Source organism: Oryctolagus cuniculus, chromosome 1 (assembly GCF_051225735.1).
Source record: "Oryctolagus cuniculus isolate XC-2025 breed Fujian yellow rabbit chromosome 1, ASM5122573v1, whole genome shotgun sequence".
In the NCBI taxonomy this organism is placed as follows: Eukaryota; Metazoa; Chordata; class Mammalia; order Lagomorpha; family Leporidae; genus Oryctolagus; species Oryctolagus cuniculus.
In genome coordinates, this window is record NC_142867.1 from 128,763,319 (window position 1) to 128,784,561 (window position 21,243).

General features: G+C 44.7%; 1 protein-coding gene across 1 annotated transcript in view; it reads left to right on the plus strand.

The window, feature by feature from the left end:
- The first annotated feature begins 874 nt into the window (after positions 1 to 874).
- Positions 875 to 21,243, plus strand: part of LOC103345097 (beta-galactosidase-1-like protein 3) — a 66,103-nt gene continuing 45,734 nt past the window's right edge. The window contains exons 1-8 of the mRNA XM_008248354.4: positions 875 to 1,393; positions 2,062 to 2,187; positions 2,368 to 2,580; positions 15,581 to 15,649; positions 16,266 to 16,361; positions 17,625 to 17,733; positions 19,776 to 19,868; positions 20,650 to 20,731. Of these exons, the coding sequence (XP_008246576.3) occupies positions 1,284 to 1,393; positions 2,062 to 2,187; positions 2,368 to 2,580; positions 15,581 to 15,649; positions 16,266 to 16,361; positions 17,625 to 17,733; positions 19,776 to 19,868; positions 20,650 to 20,731 (898 nt within the window). The 5' untranslated portion in view covers positions 875 to 1,283. The remainder of the gene's footprint in view (positions 1,394 to 2,061; positions 2,188 to 2,367; positions 2,581 to 15,580; positions 15,650 to 16,265; positions 16,362 to 17,624; positions 17,734 to 19,775; positions 19,869 to 20,649; positions 20,732 to 21,243) is intronic.

The following is a 21,243-nucleotide window of genomic DNA, read 5'->3' on the forward strand; positions in this document are numbered from 1 at the left end:
TATACCACAATATTCTCTGAGGACTCATTCCAGATTTACGTTTTCTTGTTTCAAGTTGGAAAGGAATTGGAAAGGTGTCCAGGAGATCATCAAAAGGTTTCTCTTTTGGGCACAGGAACTGAAATACATAATTTGAAACTGGATCCATCACTTGTCCATTAAAATCTCTGATTCTCCCTGCTCTTATCTCAATCAATGCCAGCAGCAAGTTACTTAGTCTGAACACAGCGGTCATCCCAGAGTGTTTTCTCTGGGCTACAGACCCCATGGGATTATCAAGTGCTACCACTTTCACCCCACTAGACTTTGAATCACAACCTGCTCTTATTTCCACCACAGTTTCCACAACAAACACCCTCATTCAGGAATCTCCAGGTCTATGGGATGACGTGTTTGTCTCCCATTTAGATTCAACCTCCCATCAAGTCATCTGTATGAAACTACAACCAGAATTACTTTCTGCTTGATATCATTTAATGGTCTCACCCACCTCCCCATTGATTTTTGGAAAGAGAGTGAGTTACTTGGCACTGCGCCCACAGCAATGGCCACCTATGATCTGCCTCCTGCCAGGCTCCTGCTACTTCACACCTCCAGACTTCCAAAGTATTTCCATGCACGTTCCATGCTGTGTAGACATTTTCAAGCTAATCCGAAGACAATTCTCACTCTTGTCAAGACTCAATTCGGGAAAACTGCCATACTCCTGAGCAGCCTGTGTCCCCCTCCTGTACCCTCAGTGTTCTCTGTTGAACTTTAATGTAGCATTAACAAACCCATTGAATCTGTTTAATTGTGTGCACAGCTGACAATTATTTCTAGTCAGAAATGCTGTATCTGGACATAATGGGCACTGGGTTAAGGTGCAGAACCTGAGGCATCAGGACTTCTTGCTCTCAGGTACACTGCAGCTGGGTCCTCCGCTTCTTCTCCTCCCACTGATTTGTGAGTTCTGAGCCAGCTGGCAATGCACAGTCATTTCAGGAGATCCAAGGACCAGATGATAAGGCAAGGAAGAACTGTCTCCTTTCCCAGAACTCAAGGGCACTTGCACTGTGTCTGGTAGTGCTCTGGCTTATTAGAGCTCTGGACAGCTCTGGGACTGGAGCACTACAACCTTTCCGCGGCACCACAGGAGGCTTCTGGACTCAAGGCGCTGGGCTGTGGAGGCTGCGGCCAGGCTGGGACGCTGCAGCGGCAGACCCAGGACACTGGTGCTGGCTGCTGTGTGAGGATTTCCCCCTGGTTATCCCTGCATAGCACAGAAGTGAGTCGCCAAGGCCATGTGGACTCCAGGACCCAGAGCTGCGTTTGGGGCTGCTGAAAGGGGCTGGAGCAGCGCACGCCGTGGGGTCCTCAGTCTCAGCATCATGGGCTTTCGGCACTTCCTCAGGTGACAGACACGCTGTTTGCCCATTTGTCTGAACAGGTCCACTGCCCAGGGGCCCTGGGGTAGCCCTACCTTCAGTCCCACTTGGATCCGCATGGTCCCCTGTGTGCTCACCTGGGTCTCTACCAACACTCCCTGGGTTCCACAGGTCAGAGTCAGTCCTTATTGCACGAGTCCCTGGGCACATCCAGTGGACTAGGACCCTACCTGGGCTCTCAGCTCTGCAGGAGACCTGCTCCTCATCTCTGCCATGAGCCTCTTCTCAGCCAAATCTCTAGATCTTAACTGAGCGTTCCCCCACTGCAGGATGGGAGGAAATCCAGGGTTGGCTCCCTTTTTCAGGACCTGGTGTCACTCCTGTTCCTGGGGAATGAAGTGCTTCTGCTTCTCATGGAGGCTCCGTCCTTCTTCCATCAGGCCCGGATCCCTTCCCAGTGTCCCGACTCATCAGGTTCTAGGCTGTTTCCAGTGTCAGGTTCAGAGTGAAGAGGGTCCTGTTACAGCCCAAGTGTGGGGAGACTTGTGGGGCAGGTGGAGCCCAATCTTCTTGCCTTCGGGTCCCCTAAGACAGGATCTACATTCAGGGCCTCCATCTGAGGCTCTGGCCTCTGCAGGGCTGGAGAACAGCTGGCCTACATCTTTCCTGACCCTGTGTCCCTTCCTCCCGGCAGCCGCTGCCTCTCCTGGAGCAGGATCCTGGCCATCTTTTTCCTGCCATTTATCTCATCAGGTCTTGCTTCTCCCTCGAAGCTGAGAGAGACCGTTCCGTCCCAAACAGCACATCCGCCGGAGCCCAGGTTTGCATGAGGGGGTAGGGAGGGCAGTAACTTCTCTCCTCTTCGAGAAAATAATGCATAGCAAAAGGGGCAGAGTATGCCCTGCTCAGGGGAGCAGCATTTTCCCCGAGGGCTCAGCACTCTCTGCTCTCCCCCATCCTCTGTCCCTTTCTGTCCTCCGCCATCCTGTCCCCTCTCCAGGTACAATTGGTCTCATTTGACCCCTCTCGAGCTGAAGAACCGATCTGTGGGACTTGGCACTGGGAGCACAGTGACGGGTCATGCACACTTCACTCTGAATGGTCACAAGTTCCGGATCTTCGGGGGCTCCATCCACTACTTCCGGGTGCCCAGGGAGTACTGGAGGGACCGCTTGCTGAAGCTGAAGGCCTGTGGCCTCAACACTGTCACCACGTGAGTGCAGCTCCCAGCCCCTCAGCTCGGGACCTCTGGGGAGCCAGCACCTGGCGGCTGCAGCCTGGCTCAGGGTGGATGTGGTCCTGTGTGAGGACTTTCCTTCTGAAGACATTCCTGCACCTGCCTGTCCTGTTAAGGCTTCCAACTGTCACCTAGGTCTTCTCCTTTCATTATTCTAAGATCAAAGCTTGGGGGGGGGGCGAGTGAGAGTAATATAAGGGCTCTTCAAAAAGGTTTTTGCAAAACTAGAAAAGACCTATAGTTTTGGTGCAAAAAATTTTGAAATCCATGCAGTTTTACCCCAGTGTGCACTTTCCCTATCTTTCGCAGGACTCCTCCTGTAGAGGGTGCAGGTGATTTCCTTAGGACTCTCTGTATCAGAAGAGTTATCAGGTTCCTTAGGAGCATTCAGTTTGTAGGGCTCTGTGACAAGTGTGTGGAAAATGAAATTAACCTATAAGCTTGCACTGGAACAAAAACTTTTAGAATTCATGTATAGTTTTTCAAAACACTTTGAAGATCCCTCATATGCATGAGTGTCAAAACTCTTTGCACCAAGGCAAACTCATATTTTAATTCTGTTTTCCACAAGCTTTGTGAAGCCGCCTTGTACGCTCAAGAACTCTTACAAATAAATACACCATTACAGATACAAATAAGTTTCTAAAACAATTTTTGCTTGTGTATATGGAGATGGACAGAGCAATGACAATGGTATCAAAAAGTGAACATGTAAGCAGATATTAGTGTCACCTCACTGACATTTTGTGACTTAATAAGCCATGAACCTAAATGGTTAGTGACTAAGCACAAAGGGATATAGTATCTGAGAGGCTGGGCCATCCATCCCGAAAGTGCCTCTCAAGTCATCACACCCCGGGACCTCGTTTGTCATCTGCACATGGGCAGAATATAAATTGCTTCAGTATGTGATATTGGTGATTACAGGACATGAAACTTCCATCTTATTTCTATCTTATTTCACTTCTGGCATTGATATTGGTATGTAGCCAGCCCTGATGGCCAAAACAGGTGGAAACTGGGCCTGGTCAATAGAATTAAGTGTGAATGGACATGAATTGAACATGAGTGTGTGATGGAGACAAAGGCAGCGTGTGGCCCGATGGACAGGCGTGTTCTAAGCATATTCAGGAACAACTTAGTACTAACAGTTATCCTGTGACATGGGTCATACCATTCCTATTGTGCAGGGGGAGAAACTGAGCACCCAGAGGCTAACGAGCTTGCTCAGAAGGACACAGGTTCTTTGCATGGTTGCAGCACAGGCGTGTGGCTGTGGATCCCACAGTGCACACTGGCACGGGGAACAACCACCTGTGCATTTGTGTGAGACAGGAATCACAAAGGAGCAAAGGCTCCATGCCTGTGCATGGGTGATGGGTCATAATACAGAAACCATGCTCAGTGTAACAGCCAAATCAGAGGCAGGAGCAGTAAAGTTCCCTTCCAAACATATCAAATTCTAGAAAAAAAGTAAAACTCCAAAAATCATGGGTCTTTAAAGTGGACTGACGGTAAACCCTCCAAAGCCACTTGGCAAAGCTGCATTGTTGAGGCTGCCTAGAACAGGACCTGTGGTTCCCTTCATGGGAATATTCATCCTTAAGATCATATGAAGACATGCGGCTCACTAGGCTAATCCTCCACCTTGCGGCACCGGCACACGGGGTTCTAGTCCCGGTCGGGGTGCTGGATTCTGTCCCGGTTGCCCCTCTTCCAGGCCAGCTCTCTGCTGTGGCCTGGGAGCGCAGTGGAGGATGGCCCAAGTCCTTGGGCCCTGCACCCCATGGGAGACCAGGAGAAGCACCTGGCTCCTGCCATCGGATCAGCGCGGTGCGCCGCCGCAGCGCACTGGCTGTGGCGGCCATTGGAGGGTGAACCAGCGGCAAAAGGAAGACCTTTCTCTCTCTCTCTCTCTCTCTCTCTCTCTCTCTCACACACACACACTGTCCACTCTGCCTGTCAAAAAAAAATCATATGAAGACAGAGCAGAGGCCATCAGCAGACTGTTTTTGCTATTACCAGAACTCAGGTGTTGATTTCAATATATTCACCTTTATGAAGTAATAGAAATTATTTTAGTTGTTCATTAATCATTCATCAATTGTTTATTCACAACTTGGTATGCTCTAAAGCCTGGAAAATTAATGTATATTCTCCCTATAGCAGCCTCCTGTGTGGTGTAGAAACATTATCTTTCTTTTTTTAAAGTTTTATTTAAGTTACACAAGTTTCATGTATTTCATAATATATAGATTTAGGAACAGAGTGATACTTCCTACCCTACCCTCCCTCCCACCTATGCTCCAACCCTTCTTCCTCCTCCCACTCTTACTACCTCTCGATTTTTTACAAAAATCTATTTTCAGTTTATTTAATACTCCTAAGGTTAACCTTACACTAAGTAAAGTGTTCAACAAATAGTAGGAGGAAGAAAACACAGTTCCTCATCGGAAGAGACAATGGCTGTAGACAATCATTGAAGCTTAGCATGTCCATTTCACTCCAATACATTGCATTACCTTTCATGATGAGAAAACTCAGGCCAAGAGAGGATGAGTCACTCTCCCAAGTCCCGGAGAATAACAGAGCTCAGCTGTCACTCAACAGGTGCAGGGCAGCTGTCGACCTGCTATGACACAGCGCTAGTAGACTTTCCAATTTGTTGACAAATAGCTGTTTATAGTGCCTTCTGATATTTCTATCTTATTTGTGGTGTCCATTGTTACATCTCTTCATCTCTGATTTTATTGATTTGTGTCTTCTCCCTTTTTTCTGGTTAGTTGGACCAATAGTGTATTAATTTTTTTTAAGAAAAATAGCTCTTCATTTCACTGATCTTTTTTTATTCAAATCTTGTTTTTTTCTTAATTTTAATTATTCCTTTCCTCTTCCTAATCTTGGGTTTGTTTTGTTCTTGTCTTTTTCTAGGTTATTGAGAGGCATTAATAGCTCATTTATCTGATGTCTTTCCATTTCTTTATGTAGGTACTAATTGGTACATCTTCCCTTTTAGCCCTGCTTTTGTTGTACCCCTAAGTTTTGATATATTGTATTGTCATTTTCCTTCATTTCCAGGAATTACAGATAGAAAGAAGGAGAGACAGAGAGAAAGGTCTTGCATCCACTGGTGCACTCCCCAATTGGCCACTACACCTGGAGCTATACCTATCTGAAGCCAGGACCAGGAGCTTCTTCTGGGCCTCCCACATGGGTTCAGGGGCCCAAGAAATTGGGCAATCCACCACTGCTTTCCCAGGCCATAAGCAGAGAGCTAGATTGGAAGTGGAGCACCCAGGACTCAAACCAGTGCCCATATGGGATTCTGATGCCACAGGCAGAGGCTTAGCCTACTATGCCACAGTGCTGACCCCATACACTCAAGGTTATTATTGATAAGTAATGACTTGGCCCTGCAATTTAATGTAAATGTTCCTATTGTTTGCTTTGGATTTCCTTTGCACTTTTACCAAGAGATTTTCTGCCTTCACACTCTTTTGTAAGGATGACTATCTTTCTGTGTTTTTGTGTGTAGTGCATCCTTAAGCCTCATTTGTAAGGCTGGATGAGTGGTGACAAATTCTTTCAATTTATCTTTGTCATGGAAGGTCTTTATTTCACCTCATCCATAAATGAGTGCTTTGTGGGGTACAGTATTCTGGGTTGATTTAATGTTTTCTTTTTAAGCTTAGACCATATCTGTCCATTCTCTCCTGGCCTGTAGTGTTTCTTATGTGAAATCAGCTGCCATTCTAATTAGAGATCCTTTGAAGGTAATCTGATGTTTCTCTTGTGAACATTTTAGAAACTTTAAAAAAATATTTTACTGTTGACAGTTTGACTGGAATGTGTTGTGGTGAAAATCCTATCTGGTCATGTCTATTGGGAGTTCTATGAGCATCTTGTACATGGATTTCCCTTTCCTCATTTAAATTGGGTACATGATTTCTCATTATTTCACTGGATAGGACTTCTAATCCATTCTCTCTTTCCACACCCTCACCAACTCCTATCACCCACTTGTTGTGTGTTTGATTCCTACAAATCTCAAACACTGTTTTAAATTTTTCTTATTTCTTGTTCTTCATAATTTTTTTGCTCTGAGATGTTTCTAGAGATTTGTCTTTTAGCTCAGATATCCTCCTTCTGCCTTACCACGTCTGTCGTGAAGGCTTTCTACTGTATTTTTTAGTTAATATATTGATTTCTTTTTTATGATATTTCAGTTTGATTTCTCTTCATAATCTCTATCTCATGGGAACATTTATCATTCACATCATTTATCAATTTCCTTAACTCATTATTTTGCTTCTCATTGTTTTTGAGTATTCCTATGATCATTCTTTGGAATTCATTTTTAGGCTTTTCATTAATTCTTCATCTTCACTCCAAAATTGAGTTATTTTGTTCTGTTAAGGGAGTCATTGTCTTTGCTGTTCTTTTTTCTTGTATTTCTGTGTTTATTTTTTTTAAAGATTTATTTTATTTATTTGAAAGACAGAGTTAGAGAGAGAGGTAGAGACAGAGAAAGGTCTTCCATCCACTGGTTCACTCCCCAGATGGCTGCAACAGCTGGAGCTGAGCAGATCCGAAGTCAGGATCCAGGAGCTTCTTCCAGGTCTCCCACGTGGGTGCAGGGGCCCAAGGACCTGGGCCATCTTCCACTGCTTTCCCAGGACATGGAAGAGAGCTAGATCAGAAGAGGAGCAGCCAGGACTAGAACCAGCGCCCATATGGGATGCCAGGCCTTTAACCCACTGTGTCACAGCACCAGCCCCTCTGTGTTTGTTTTTACACTTGTGTAAACACTTTTGCTTTTCCTTACTCATGGTTTTACCTTTTTAACTATGCCTCTGTGGCCTAATGGAATATCTGGTCTCTCGGTGAATACTCAGATGCTTGTGCTGGGTGTGGCCAAGGAGCTCTGGTCTGTGCTCCAGGGTGAGGCGAGTATCCAGGCTGACACCCAAGCTGGGCATGGCTGATCTCTTCTGTTGTCAGCAGGGCAGAGGGAGTGATCACAACCTCACCTCCTCTCTTCCACAGTGATCAATGCCCTGAGTTATCCCGCCCTGTACCTCCTCAACCACACTGGTGCACGCACTATACCAAGGATGTATGCAGACCTCAGTGTGAGAATGGAATTGTGTGCAATGATTCACCCCAGGCAGGGAGTTCTGAGTCTCTGGCATTAGACACAGTGATCGCCCAGAGACCGAGCTACAACCCACACCCTGTGGTGAAATCATGGAATTCCCACAGTCACAGTGGCTCAAGGTTCCTACAGCCATGGGGTGCAGAAGATCCCCTCCCAGCCCAGTGAGGCTGCCCTGTCCACAGAGAGAGCAGAGACGTTCCCAAAGCCAGCTGCCTCTGGGTGCTCCACCCTGGCAGCTTGAGCCCTGGTGCCTGTGATAGGTTGAAGGGATTGGAGCACCTCACAGTCCTAAGTGGGTGCCCAGCCCCTGCCAACACTCCCAGCCAATCAAAGTCTGTGGGAAACACGTATTTTTTTCCCTCTGGTAAAATCCTGTGATTCGCTCCCATGCAGGAGCTGTCATAACCTCTACTGGCCCTAAGATGGCACCTTCTCCCCTCCGGTCGCCAGACACCCTTGTTAAGGGATGGGGAGCAAGAAATGTGTTTTGTCTTGACTGGATTAGATGGGCACCCTGCCCTCTGCTAGGGCTCCAGGCCAGGCTTAAAGTCAGTGTGCTCCGTAAGTTTCTCCCTCATGAAATATCAGCAGTGGTACAGGCTGCCACAGTCAGCTTTTACCTCACTCAGAAGCTGAAGTTTTCTCCATCTCCCAGCTATGGGAACCATGTGGTGACTTGCACATCCACTCTTTCCACACTGATCCACGACAAACGTCTCTCCAACTCTCCCCTGGGAATACACTACCTCCACATTTCTTCTACTGTCTTCCCCTGGTCAAAATCAACACATCTTCCCCCTGTTCACCATCTTGGAATTCCCCGTAGTAAGGAACTTGATCCAGAAATTCAACCTACTCTTTCTGGTGTTGGACAACGGCACCTTCACCACTAGAATAAATTCCTACATCTATTTTTTATTTCTTTAATATTAACCACTCTCACTGCTGCGAACTTACCTCTTTGTGAATTTTAAAAAGATGTATGTATTTTGAAAAGCAATGTGACAGAGAGAGACACACACATACAAACATGTGCGTGGGTGTGTAGGCACACACACACACACACAGAGACAGCGAGTGAGAGAGAGAGTTTCCATCCCCTGGATCTTGCCTCGCATGGCTTCAACAGCCTGGTCTGGGCCGGAAGCCAGGAATTACATAATAATCTACATGTATGTGGCAGGGTCGCAAGTACGCGGGCCATCTTCTGCTGCTTTCCCAGGTGAATTAGCATGAACTAGAGCAGAAGCAGAGCAGTCAGGACTCAAACTGCACTATGATATTGGATGCCAGCTTTGCAGACAGTGGATTAACCACTCAGGACTCACTCAAGCCACTCAAACCACAATGCTTGTCCCCTTACTATGGTTTTGGTATGCATTTCTCTGATGGCTAATGATACTGATAATTTTTTCATATATATGCTAACCATTTTTGGGGTAAATGTCTATATTTAAATTTAGTTGAAAACACTTGTTGGCCAGTGCCATGGTTCAATAGGCTAATCCTCCATCTAGCAGCGCTGGCACACCGGGTTCTAGTCCCGGTTGGGGCGCCGGATTCTGTCCCGGTTGCCCCTCTTCCAGGCCAGCTCTTTGCTGTGGCCCAGGAGTACAGTGGAGGATGGCCCAAGTGCTTGGGCCCTGCACCCCATGGGAGACTAGGAGAAGCACCTGGCTCCTGCCTTCGGATCAGCGTGGTGCGCCAGCCGCAGCATGCCGGCCGTGGCGGCCATTGGAGGGTGAACCAACGGCAAAGGAAGACCTTTCTCTCTCTCTCTCTCTCTCTCTCTCTCACTGTCCACTCTGCCTGTAAAAAAAAAATAAAGAAGAAGAAGAAAAAAGAAAGCACTTGTTAAGTGTTTTGAGTCTCTTATATATTCCGGATTAACTCCAGGTTTCTCAGATGAGGAGTTGGAAAATATGCATTCCCATTTTCAAGTTGCCCTTTCAGTCTGCTGATGATTGCTTTGCTATGCAGAAGCAACTTGGTCTTATGTAGCCTTATTTGTTGTTGTTTACTTTTGCTATCTGTGCTTTGGGGTGTTTCCCATAAATCGTCATTATACCATAGTCTTGAATTGTTGTTGTCCTAGGATTTCAGTTAGTAATTGCATCATTCGAAATCCTCCATTTCTGTTGTTGATTCACTTTTAGTTTTGGAAAGGGTAAGAGGTTGGAGTGGGGTCAAGTTCCATCTTCTGTATCTGAAAACCCAGTTAACCAGCAACTTATTGAAGAGGCTGTCCCTTTTCCATGTTGTTATTTTGGATTTAACATTTTAGAAACTTTTTTAGAAAAATTTTTTTGTTTTAATTTTTTTCAACTTTTATTTAATAAATATAAATTTCCAAAGTACAACTTTCAGATTATAGCAGCTTTTCCCACATAACCTCATTCCTACCCACAACTATCCCATCTCCCACTCTTTTTCCCATCCCATTCACATCAAAATTCATTTTCAATTCTCTTTATATACAGAAGATCAACTTAGTATATACTAAGTAAAGATTACAATAGTTTGCACCCACAAAGACATACAAAGTACAGAGTACTGTTTGATTAGTAGTTTACCGTTAATTCACATAGCACAAAACATTAAGGACAGAGATCCTACATGGGGAGTAAGTGTACAGTGACTCCTGTTGTTGATTTAACAAATGACTCTTATTTATGACATCAGTAATCACCCAAGGCTCTTGTTATGAGCTTCCAAGGCTAAGGAAGCCTCTTGAGTTCATCAACTCCGATTTTATTTAGACAAGGCCATAGTCAAAGTGGAAGCTCTCTCCTCCCTTCAGAGAAAGGTACCTCCTTCTTTGATGGCCCATTCTTTCCACTGGGATCTCACTCACAGAGATCTTTCATTTAGGTCATTTTTTTTTTCCACAGTGTCTTGGCTTTCCATGCCTGAAATACTCTCATGGGCTTTTTAGCCAGATCCAAATGCCTTAAGGGCTGATTGTGAGGCCAGAGTGATGTTTAGGCCATTTGCCATTCGATGAGTCTGCTGTGTATCCTGCTCCCCATGTTGGATCATTCTCTCCTTTTTAATTCTATCAGTTGTTACTTGCAGACACTAGTCTTGTTTATGTGATCCCTTTGACTTTTAATCCTATTATTATAATCAATTATGAATTTAAACTTATCACTTTAACAAGTGAGATGCATTGGTACATGCCACCTTGATGGGATTGAATTGGAATCCCCTTGCACGATTCTAGCTCTATCATTAGGGGTACGTCCGAGTGAGCATGTGCTGAACTGTACATCTCCTCCCTCTCTTATTCCCACTCTTATATTTAACAGGGATCACTTTTCTTCAGTTAATTTTAAACGCCTGAAAATAATTGAGTGTTACTTAAAGAGTTTAACCAATGGTATTAACTAGAACAAAAATACTAAAAGGAATAAAATAGTAAGTTATTCTTTTTTTTTTATCTTTTATTTAATGAATATAAATTTCCAAAGTACGACTCATGGGTTACAATGGCTTTCCCCCCCATACCGTCCCTCCCACCCACAACCCTCCCCTTTCCCACTCCCTCTCCCCTTCCATTCACATCAAGATTCATTTTCGATTCTCTTAATATACAGAAGATCAGCTTAGTATACCTTAAGTAAGGATTTCAACAGTTTGTTCCCACACAGAAACATAAAGTGAAAAATAATAGATGATTTTTTTTTAAATGATGATGAAATCAGATCAGACCTATTGTCATGTTTAATCCCAGTGAGAGTCAAGTTGGGAATTGATAATTTCTTTTTTTTTTTTTTTTTTTTTACAGAAGATCAGTTTAGTGTACATTAAGTAAAGATTTCAATCGTTTGCACCCCCATAGAAACACAAAGTGAAATATACTGTTTGAGTACTCGTTATAGCATTAAGCCTCAGTGTACAGCACATTAAGGACAGAGATCCTACATGAGGAGTAAGTGCACAGTGACTCCTGTTGTTGACTTTACAAATTGACACTCCTGTTTATGGCATCAATAATCTCCCTATGCACCAGTCATGAGTTTCCAAGGCTGTGGAAGCCCCTTGAGTTCTCCGACTCTTATCTTGTTTAGACAAGGTCATAGTCAAAGTGGAGGTTCTCTCCTCCCTTCAGAGAAAGGCACCTCCCTCTTTACAGTCAGGACAAGGGCCGATCAAGTCACTGTTTCTCATAGGGTCCATTTCACTTCAACAGGTTTCCTTTTTGGTGCTCGGTGAGTTGTCACCGATCAGGGAGAACATATGATATTTGTCCCTTTGGGACTGGCTTATTTCACTCAGCATGATGTTTTCCAGATACCTCCATTTTGTTGCAAATGACAGGATTTCATTGTTTTTTACTGCTGTATGGTATTCTATAGAGTACATATCATATAATTTCTTTATCCAGTCTTCTGTTGATGGGCATTTAGGTTGATTCCAGGTCTTAGCTATTGTGAATTGAGCTGCAATAAACATTGAGGTGCAGACAGCTCCTTTATTTGGCAATGTAATTTCCTTTGGGTAAATTCCAAGGAGTGGGATGGCTGGGTTGTATGGTAGGGTTATCTTCAGGTTTCTGAGGAATCTCCAAACTGACTTCCATAGTAGCTTTACCAGTTTACATTCCCACCAACATTGGATTAGTGTACCTTTTTCCCCACATCCTCACCAGCATCTATTGTTGGTAGATTTCTGCATGTGAGCCATTCTAACCGGAGTGAGGTGAAACCTCATTGTGGTTTTGATTAGCATTTCCCTGATGGCTAGTGATCCTGAACATTTTTTCATGTGTCTGTTGGCCATTTGGATTTCCTCTTTTGAAAAATGTCTATTGAGGTCCTTGGCCCATCTCTTAAGTGGATTGTTTATTTTATTGTGGAGTTTCTTGTTCTCTTTGTAGATTCTGGTTATTAATCCTCTATCAGTTGCATAATTTGCAAATATTTTCTCCCATTCTGTCGGTTGCCCTTTCACTTTCCCTACTGTTTCTTTTGCAGTACAGAAACTTCTCAATTTGATGTAATCCCAATTGTTAATTTTGGCTTTGACTGCCTGTGCCTCTGGGGTCTTTTCTAGAAGTCTTTGCCTGTGCTTTTATCTTGCAAGGTTTTTCCTATGTTTTCTAATAATTTGGTGGTGTTGAGTCATAGATTTAGATCTTTAATCCATGCTGAGTGGATTTTTTGTCATGCTTCATGCTTCTACACATGGAAATCCAGATTTCCCAGGACAATTTGTTGAATAGACTGTCCTTGCTCCAGGAATTGGCTTTAGATCCTTGATCAAATTTAAGTTGGCACTGCAGGTGGTGGTTTTATTGGCCATGCCACAGTGTTGGTCCCATTGATATACTTTCTTTTACCTAATTCCCGTAAACTTTTGAGGAATATGCTTTATTTATCTAAAAATCTTGTAAAAACTAATTTATTTGAGAGTCAGAGAGAGAAAGAGAGGAGGAGGAGGAACACACACAAAGAGACATAGAGATCTCCCATACTCTGGTTCACTCCCCTAACCCCATGATGTTCTGGCCTGGGCTAGGTGAAGCCAGGAGACTAGAATTCATGTAGGGTCTTCCAAGGGGGTATCAGAGACCATAACTGCTGCCTTGCAGAGTATGCACTAGTAGAATGAGAAGAGAGCCAGGAATCAAACCCATACACTCCAATATGGGATGCAGGCAACTCAAGTGGCCTCTTAACCACTTTACTACACACACCTTCCCATTGATTTTTATTATTTGTATCAATTATTTTCTATTCCAATTGCAATTATCTTGGGGAAATGGGGTATGTAAAAGAGGATTTTGAAGTTTGTTGAAATGCATTTTTGTAATGTAGTATAAGTCAATATTTTATAACTTTTCATTGCAATTTCTCAAGAATGTAAATGCTCCACCTGTTGGCCATTAAATTCCTTCTCTATAAGATTCAGAAATCATTATGCTCTCCAAACATATACCCTTACATTTCATTTTTGTTATCTTTGTTACTTTCATAAGTATTTTCAGTCTTCCTACGGTGACTGTTTGCCTATCACATCTCCAATCAGCTTCTCCTTACCAGAACTTGTGCTCCTGAGTACAAGTCCCACTGCTGTTGATGAGTCATTCTTCTCTTTTCACTTGGTTCCACTTTTTATACCTACTTGTGAACTTTCTTTTAAAGTATATTTGCCTTAAATTAGTATTAGTAGGATGACTTAAACTATCTATATCTGTTATTTCTTTTTGATCTGCTTTTTCAGCCATTTTACTGATTTTTTAAAAATTTATTATTTATTTTTTAGATAACATGTTTTTAAACTTACTTTGTACTCTAAGGTTTTATGGATTTGCTAGATAAAAAAAGTTCAAATAAAAAGTGGAAAGATCATAGCCCAGCAGGAAAATAACCCGGACTGTAACTAATATCATGAAAATCTTGCTTCTTTATTCTTTTTCTTTTTATGAGAGAGTAAGAGAAAGGGGACGAGAGAGAGAGTCAGATCTTAACAATTTTCAAATGCACAAAACTGCCAGTGCTGGGGCAGGCTGACCCTAAGAGTTAAGAACCCAACTGTGTCTCTCATGTAGGTCCAAGGAACCAAGTTCTTGAGTCATTGCTGGAAGCCTCCCTGGGTGCACATTAGCAGGAAGCTGGACTGGAACAGAAGTAGCCAGGACTTAAACCAAAGAGTCCATTCTGGGATGCAGGCATTTCAACTAGGAACTTAACATTTGTGTAAAATGCCTGACCCTGAAGTCGCTTGTGCATAGCAGTTGGATAAACTTGTTCCTCTATTCCCTCAATAGAGAGTCTAAGTTGTGTTGTGTGTATTTAATGTCTGCTGCAAACCAGCTGTTCATTCCTGCTTATGAAAAACTCTTCAAATCAGTTCTGCTATATTGCAGCGCATGTATCTTCAAAAACCTTTGCAGTGCACAAAATTATAGAAAAACCATAAAGTTTATTGGAAAAAGGATGATAGAGAAATGATCCTCAAACTCTTATGCCAGGAAAGAACAGCAGGCACATCCCTCTCACTCTACACACTCAGATTAATGTGAGTAGAAAGCAGGCAAGGGCTCATCTTAAATTCCAGTATCCTGTACTGTAGCTCCAGAATCCTTTAGAAACTCCTCATTTGCTTGTATTTTTATTAATTCTGAGCAATAATTGTATGCATATGGATCATTTTATTTTATTTATATCCCTTTCCTTATATTTTTTTGTGGAAGTGATATAGAATGAGACAGTGGACCAGCGCCGTGGCTCACTAGGCTAATCCTCTGCCTTGCGGCGCTGGCACACCGGGTTCTAGTCCCAGTCGGGGCGCCAGATTCTTTCCCAGTTGCCCCTCTTCCAGGCCAGCTCTCTGCTGTGGCCAGGGAGTGCAGTGGTGGATGACCCAAGTGCTTGGGCCCTGCACCCCATGGGAGACCAGGAGAAGCACCTGGCTCCTGGCTTCGGATAGGCGCGGTGCGCCGGCTGCAGCATGCCGGCCATGGCGGCCATTGGAGGGTGAACCAACGGCAAAGGAAGACCTTTCTCTCTGTCTCTCTCTCTCACTGTCCACTCTGCCTGTCAAAAAAAAAAAAAAAAAAGAATGAGACAGTGAGTGGGAGAATTTACACAAAAGCCGAGGAAACTGGAACCATAGGACCACAAATGGGTAACAGAGGAGGAAACTACCGAAGATTTAACTGTTTTGAGAGAGAGGTTTAATTCCATTGGTAATTTCTTCTTATTGCACAGCACAGTGCAATTATCCCTGTTTTTAGGCTGGGTTTGGGGTTGACCTAACAATGTGAAAGTAAGAAATAAGATTCTTAGGCTTCTTCCCTTTTATGTCTTCCAGGTACATTCCCTGGAACCTCCATGAGCCAGAAAGAGGCAAATTTGAATTTTCTGGGAACCTGGACCTGGAGTACGTGGTGATGATGATCCTGGGGTTAGAGGAGGAGGCCAAGAAGTGGCTACATAGGGCAGATGAGGAACCCTAGCCATGCCCTGCCTCTGTGTTGAGAATCTTGTTCTTGGCACCCAGGATATGATACTCCTCTGCTTTGACCTGTCTCCTCAGATGTGCAGAGCCAGCAGCTTCTGCGGTCCCTTGTGCACTGCAGGCCAGAGGGGCCAACAATCAAGGACCAGTAGGTCTGACCAGCTGCTGCAATGAGCTCCATTCATTTGCAAGGGGACAGTGCTACCCTCTAAATAGGCAAGGCAGTTGGGGTCAGGATTGGTGCAGTGCACGCTGCACCATGGCTGATGCCCTTTTCCCTTGAATACCCTCTGGATCTATGCAGATGACCCTGAGGCTGGGAACTAGTGGGAACCTAGCTATCAGGACCTCTGGCCTCTGAATTGGGTGGGGATGCCTAACACTGCTGCGGTTGTGGTTGCGCTTTTCCTCACCTGTTTCCCTGATAGGATGGGGAAGAGGCAGGCAGCTACTACAACAGGTGGTGTGTGCAGGCTCCCTCCTGCCCAGACTCTGCCCTGGACTCATGCCCAGTGCTGAGGGGGTTTTACCTCCACAGGGCCTTTGTGCTGATGGCTTGGGAGATGGGGCTGTGGGTGATTCTGCGTCCAGGCCCCTACATCTGTGCTGAGATCGACCTTGGTGGCTTGCCCAGGTAAGCTTGGTTCTGACACCAGAGTTGAGGTTTAGTAAACCATCTTGCTTTACTTAAAGAAAAATTTCAACCTAGTAATAATAACAACCTTCACTGACCAAGTGTATGTGTCTAACATTGATTCATGGGGAGTAGGTGCATCTGCATGCATGCAGTCCACAGCCGTGGCAAGGGGCAGGGGCCTCTGTTATCCCCACTGCATGGAACAGGAGTGGAGATGGCTGTCCTGGTTCTTGAGCCTGTGGCCTTGCCAGGCTGTGAGGGGAGGAGGAGGCCTATCCTTGTCTCTCTCCACAGGCAGGTGCTATGTGCACCTCTACTGTTTTCACGTTGTGAGAAGAAAGGGAATGGAAGCTTTTGGGTCTGCACAGAAGGGTCTGATCCCTCTGATCTTTCCCTTAAGTTGTTGCAATGTCTCCAGCACCTGAGACCCAGCCCACTCCCCTCCTTCTAACTACCCAAGTTTTGTTTGCTCATTTTTCATGTTGGCTCTCAATGCAGACATGTGAGGTGTGGGTGATTATTTGAAAATCCTGTTCTCTCCCCATGCCATCTGACAGGATTCCTGTTTTTTCCTCTGGTTGTGCCTCCAGATGAGCATTTGTCTGTCTCAGATTCACAGGAAATATTTGCTTTTCTCATGATGGGATCCTTCTCCCATCCAGCTCAGGAGATTGAAAAGCCTGAACCGGAGGGAAGTGGAATTTGAGGGAAGTGGGAAGTGACTAATCCCTGTTCTGTTCAGCTGGGGACCTGGCACCACCCAGTGACCAGGAGAGGAGGGATTTATGGGCTTGTAGCTCCCACCCAGAAACTGAAGTCTTAGGTCTTTGTAGAAATGTGGCCCTGCTTTCCAAGGAGCAGATGCTGCGGTCATGAAAAATGTTCTTAGAGTGCTGTAAAGCGTGGGCAAGAGCAGTTAGTGAATGAGAGAGAAAACACTCAAGTATTTAGGGGTCTTGGCATGCTCAAGCTCTCAGGCTGGTTAAGGGGATCTGAACACTTTCCTGAGTTGTAAGGTGCCTCGCAGCTGGAGGTAATTCTTTCATGTAGATTCTGAGAGTCTGGAAGTAGTCCAAGAGGCCCCCTTTGTGCAGATCCTTGGAGGGCTTTTGGGCATAGCAAGACTCGATGTGAGCTGGATGTACAGAGGTGATAACTGATGAAGGGTCTCTGAGAAAGGCCTGGGATCACGCTTTGTGACCCCAGCCACTTTTAACCTGCCTTCTGTCTCTACACTGAGCCTGGCTCTCCCAACTCCAGCTGGCTACTGCAGGACTACAAGTCTCGAATGAGGACGACAGACAAAGGCTTTGTTGAAGCAGTGGACAGGTATTTTGATCATCTGGTTCCCAGAATGGCTCCTCTCCAGGTAAGGCCCAGGAGATGTTTTCTTCATTCTCTCACTGTAGGGAACTAATTTGTTCCAGCCCAACCACTTAATCGGCCACATCCAGTGCATATGAAACACGAAGCTGACATTCCTGGACCTTTAGATTCTGCACCATCAGCTTAAGGACAGAAATTTTGACTTGACTATGGGTTTTCCTCATAGCTTCTGGAAAGACCCACATCGTGCAGGACAGGAACTGCACCAGTGTTGTCCTGGGTGTCAGCGTATGCCTGATACTCACAAATGCCCTGATGTGTATCTGACCTGTCTGCTCTGATGCTACTTTCATTGTTTTACAGTTAATGCAAGTGCTCAGTAAATATACTCAAAAGGCAGCAAAGAGTGATGGTGAAAATCAAGTCTCCCTTCCCTCCTGAAAACAATCCACGTAGTTGTCTGTGTAGATGACAAACAATTTGTTTAGATTCTGCTTCATTGTACAGGGAATTTCCTACACATATATAATCATATCATAGATCTAAAGGAACAGACACTACACTTAGGATGATGATGGCTACAGTGGTTCAGGCCTAGGCTGTTCCTGTGAGATGATGGATCAATATTTTCCAAAAACAGAGAGATCCAGGGCATGTCTTCTAGAAGGCAATCAGAAGGTTGGTCAGGTATTATCCAGGCCAAGCTTTTGGTCCTGTGTCTTCATGGGAGAGAATAGATGGAAGGAGATGGAATGGGGTATGTGAAAAACAGAAGAACAGTATGCTTGAGGCAGCATGAGTAGGAAAAGACTCCAAATTCGGCTTGTAAAGGAACTCTTCAGCCCCCCTCTGCCCACTCCAGAGCCCAGTCCTTTCGCCAGAAATAGCATATGCCCTCTGTGATTGGCATCTTATCTGTAGGCAATGGGATCCATGAGACTCTGCGTTGGGAGTTACTGTCAAGAGCTCACTCTACTGTCAGTGTCCAGAGGCTACAAGGAGAAGGAAATTCACTGACAATGGGTAAACACTGAGTGACTAAGCACTGAACAGTGCTTTAACTTGAGCACAGCTCCTCAGTGGTGATGGACGAAGTGGCAAGGTGGGCTAGAGGCTTTGCCAACATGGCTTGGGGAGTGATTACAAAGTGAGAGCACAGAACATCCATGAAACATACCTGGTGACCTTGGTAGGAAGAGGTAGCGAGAGTGAGCAATCCATTACTGGTGGGGTATTTTCTCCAGACTGCTACCCTACGATGTGAATGAAGATCTTGGATAAGAGCCCTTGATTCGAGAGGTCACTCAAACGGAAGGAGAGATCAAAGGCTCAGAAGGTAGAGGAGCTGCACCACAGACATGCTCAGACATGCTCCTAGGCTGGTGGTGGAAGCATTCGGACCCAGCACGCAGGGATTATATCACACTGAGAGAGAAAGCGGGGGGAGGCATGACTCTTTCTGATCACATGGCATTTCAGTCCATGTTCTTTGGCTATAATGAAATTCCTGAAATTGAGCAGTTGACAGAGAATGGCAGGTTGTTCGTCTCTTGGTGATGGAGGTGTTCTTGAGCATGCTGCCAGCATCTGCTAAGCACCTTGTGATGACCTGCTTGCTGCTGTGCAGCCTGGTGGGAAACATCACGTGATGAGACGTTAGTGCTACCACTGAAACTGCTAATGCTGGCCACTACATGACTTCAGCCAATCCTAATTCACTCCCGATCCTCAATCTCCAAATCTGCTACCACTGGACTTGGAATCTGTTTCCAACACAGGGAATTTGGAATATGAATTAAACTTTTGCAGAGGGCAAGAAGGAGGTGAATTGTGGGTTTGAGAGTTCATATTCAAGTGATTACTTGGTATGAGAAACAGAGGGAGCTGTGGAAACTCATCTCTATAACACAAGAGACAGCAGGACTTTTGCTGCAGCTTGAGTGTCTAGGAGCTGAGTGGTCAGATCCTCAGGGAATTTGGCTCCATGTGCCCACAACACCTGTGTTACCTTATCCAGCAAACTCAGACACTGAAACTTTCAATTCTTATAGCCTAATATTTCAACCCCCTGCCTTTGTTTCTCAGTACCGCCAGGGAGGTCCTGTCATTGCATTCCAAGTGGAGAATGAATATGGTGCATTTAATATGGACAAACACTACATGCCTTATCTCCAAGAGGTAAGAACATTTGGTGTGTCTCTACATTTACATGCCTTCTTCCTCAATCTGTCTCTTTCGAGTACCTATTTCTGTTTTCTTTCCTACACTGATAGCGGCAATGTCTGTGATAAGAATATTTAACTTGCATTCAATTCCTCTATGAATTTACAAAATCATTAGGACAATCAGTATATACTTAACACTATAATGAGAGAGCATGGTATGAAATATTATTCCTTTTTTTTTTTTGGCTAATCATTATGACCAAGAGTTCTCATTGAAATCGGAGGTTGGTGAACGTACATTTATGGTAAATAGTGATCTGTGACTTGATGATGTTTGCTGCTAGTTTGCTTCTTCGGGGTCTGTATAATCATTTTGCTCCTCTGTACAGGTGCATCTCAGACTAGGGAATGACTGCAGTCCTGCCTGTTGTTCTGTGTAATGTTTCAGGCCCTCCCTGTCCCTGAATTCCTGTATTGAAGGGCTGAAGAGGTTCCAGTCTTGAATGGAGCCCTGATCAGGGTGCTGAGCAGGATGAGGAGCCTTGTGATCTGGCCTGACCCTTCAGAGTCTGCCCTGTCACATTAGCTCTGTACACCAAAGGACTTGAGTTAAAGACCTGGATAAAATAGGGTGGTGGTGCTCACCAGATCGGCAAGGAAGAGGTGGAAGGCACAATGTAGGGCTCCATGGAGGTGCTGGCTTCTGCCTGACAGCTGTGCCTTCTGGAATTGGACAAAGTCTGTGAGGAATTGCTCTCCTAAATGGGACTCATTTTATTCAATTTTCACCACAGGCTCTGTTGAAAAGAGGGGTTGTGGAGCTGCTTTTGACCTCTGATGTACCGACTGAGCTGCCAAAAGGCTACATCAAAGGAGGTACAAGTTAGAGCTGCTTGAAAGGAGAACTAAGACTCTTACTCAGATGATGTAAACTTTGAACAATCCGAGTGACTGTTCTATGCCTCTCTTTCCTATGCACATTATATTGGATCAAAAAGACTTGTATTACAGCAAGTGAGGAACAGTGGGCAGAGCTTAGCATCCTGGCCATCCCCACCAACACAGGGAACCATAGAAGATGGTGAGAAAGTAACCCAATTTGAGCTATGAGCCTACATGCTGAGATTCAGTGTAGACACTCAGTGAACCCTTAAGAATGAAGTAGCAGGAAAATTCAGGACAGAATCTCCAAGTGTTAATAGTAAGAAAAATGACTGGATATCAGTAGGCAGATGGGTCCAGTCACATAATGTTTAACACAGTATCATCTGCTGCAGTAGAATGTTATTCTTGCCTCTTTTAATGTGTTTTCCATATTATAGTGGTACCCTGGAAAGTGTGCTGAACTTTGGCCTATAAAAGCTGCATAAAATACTAAGATTGAAGTA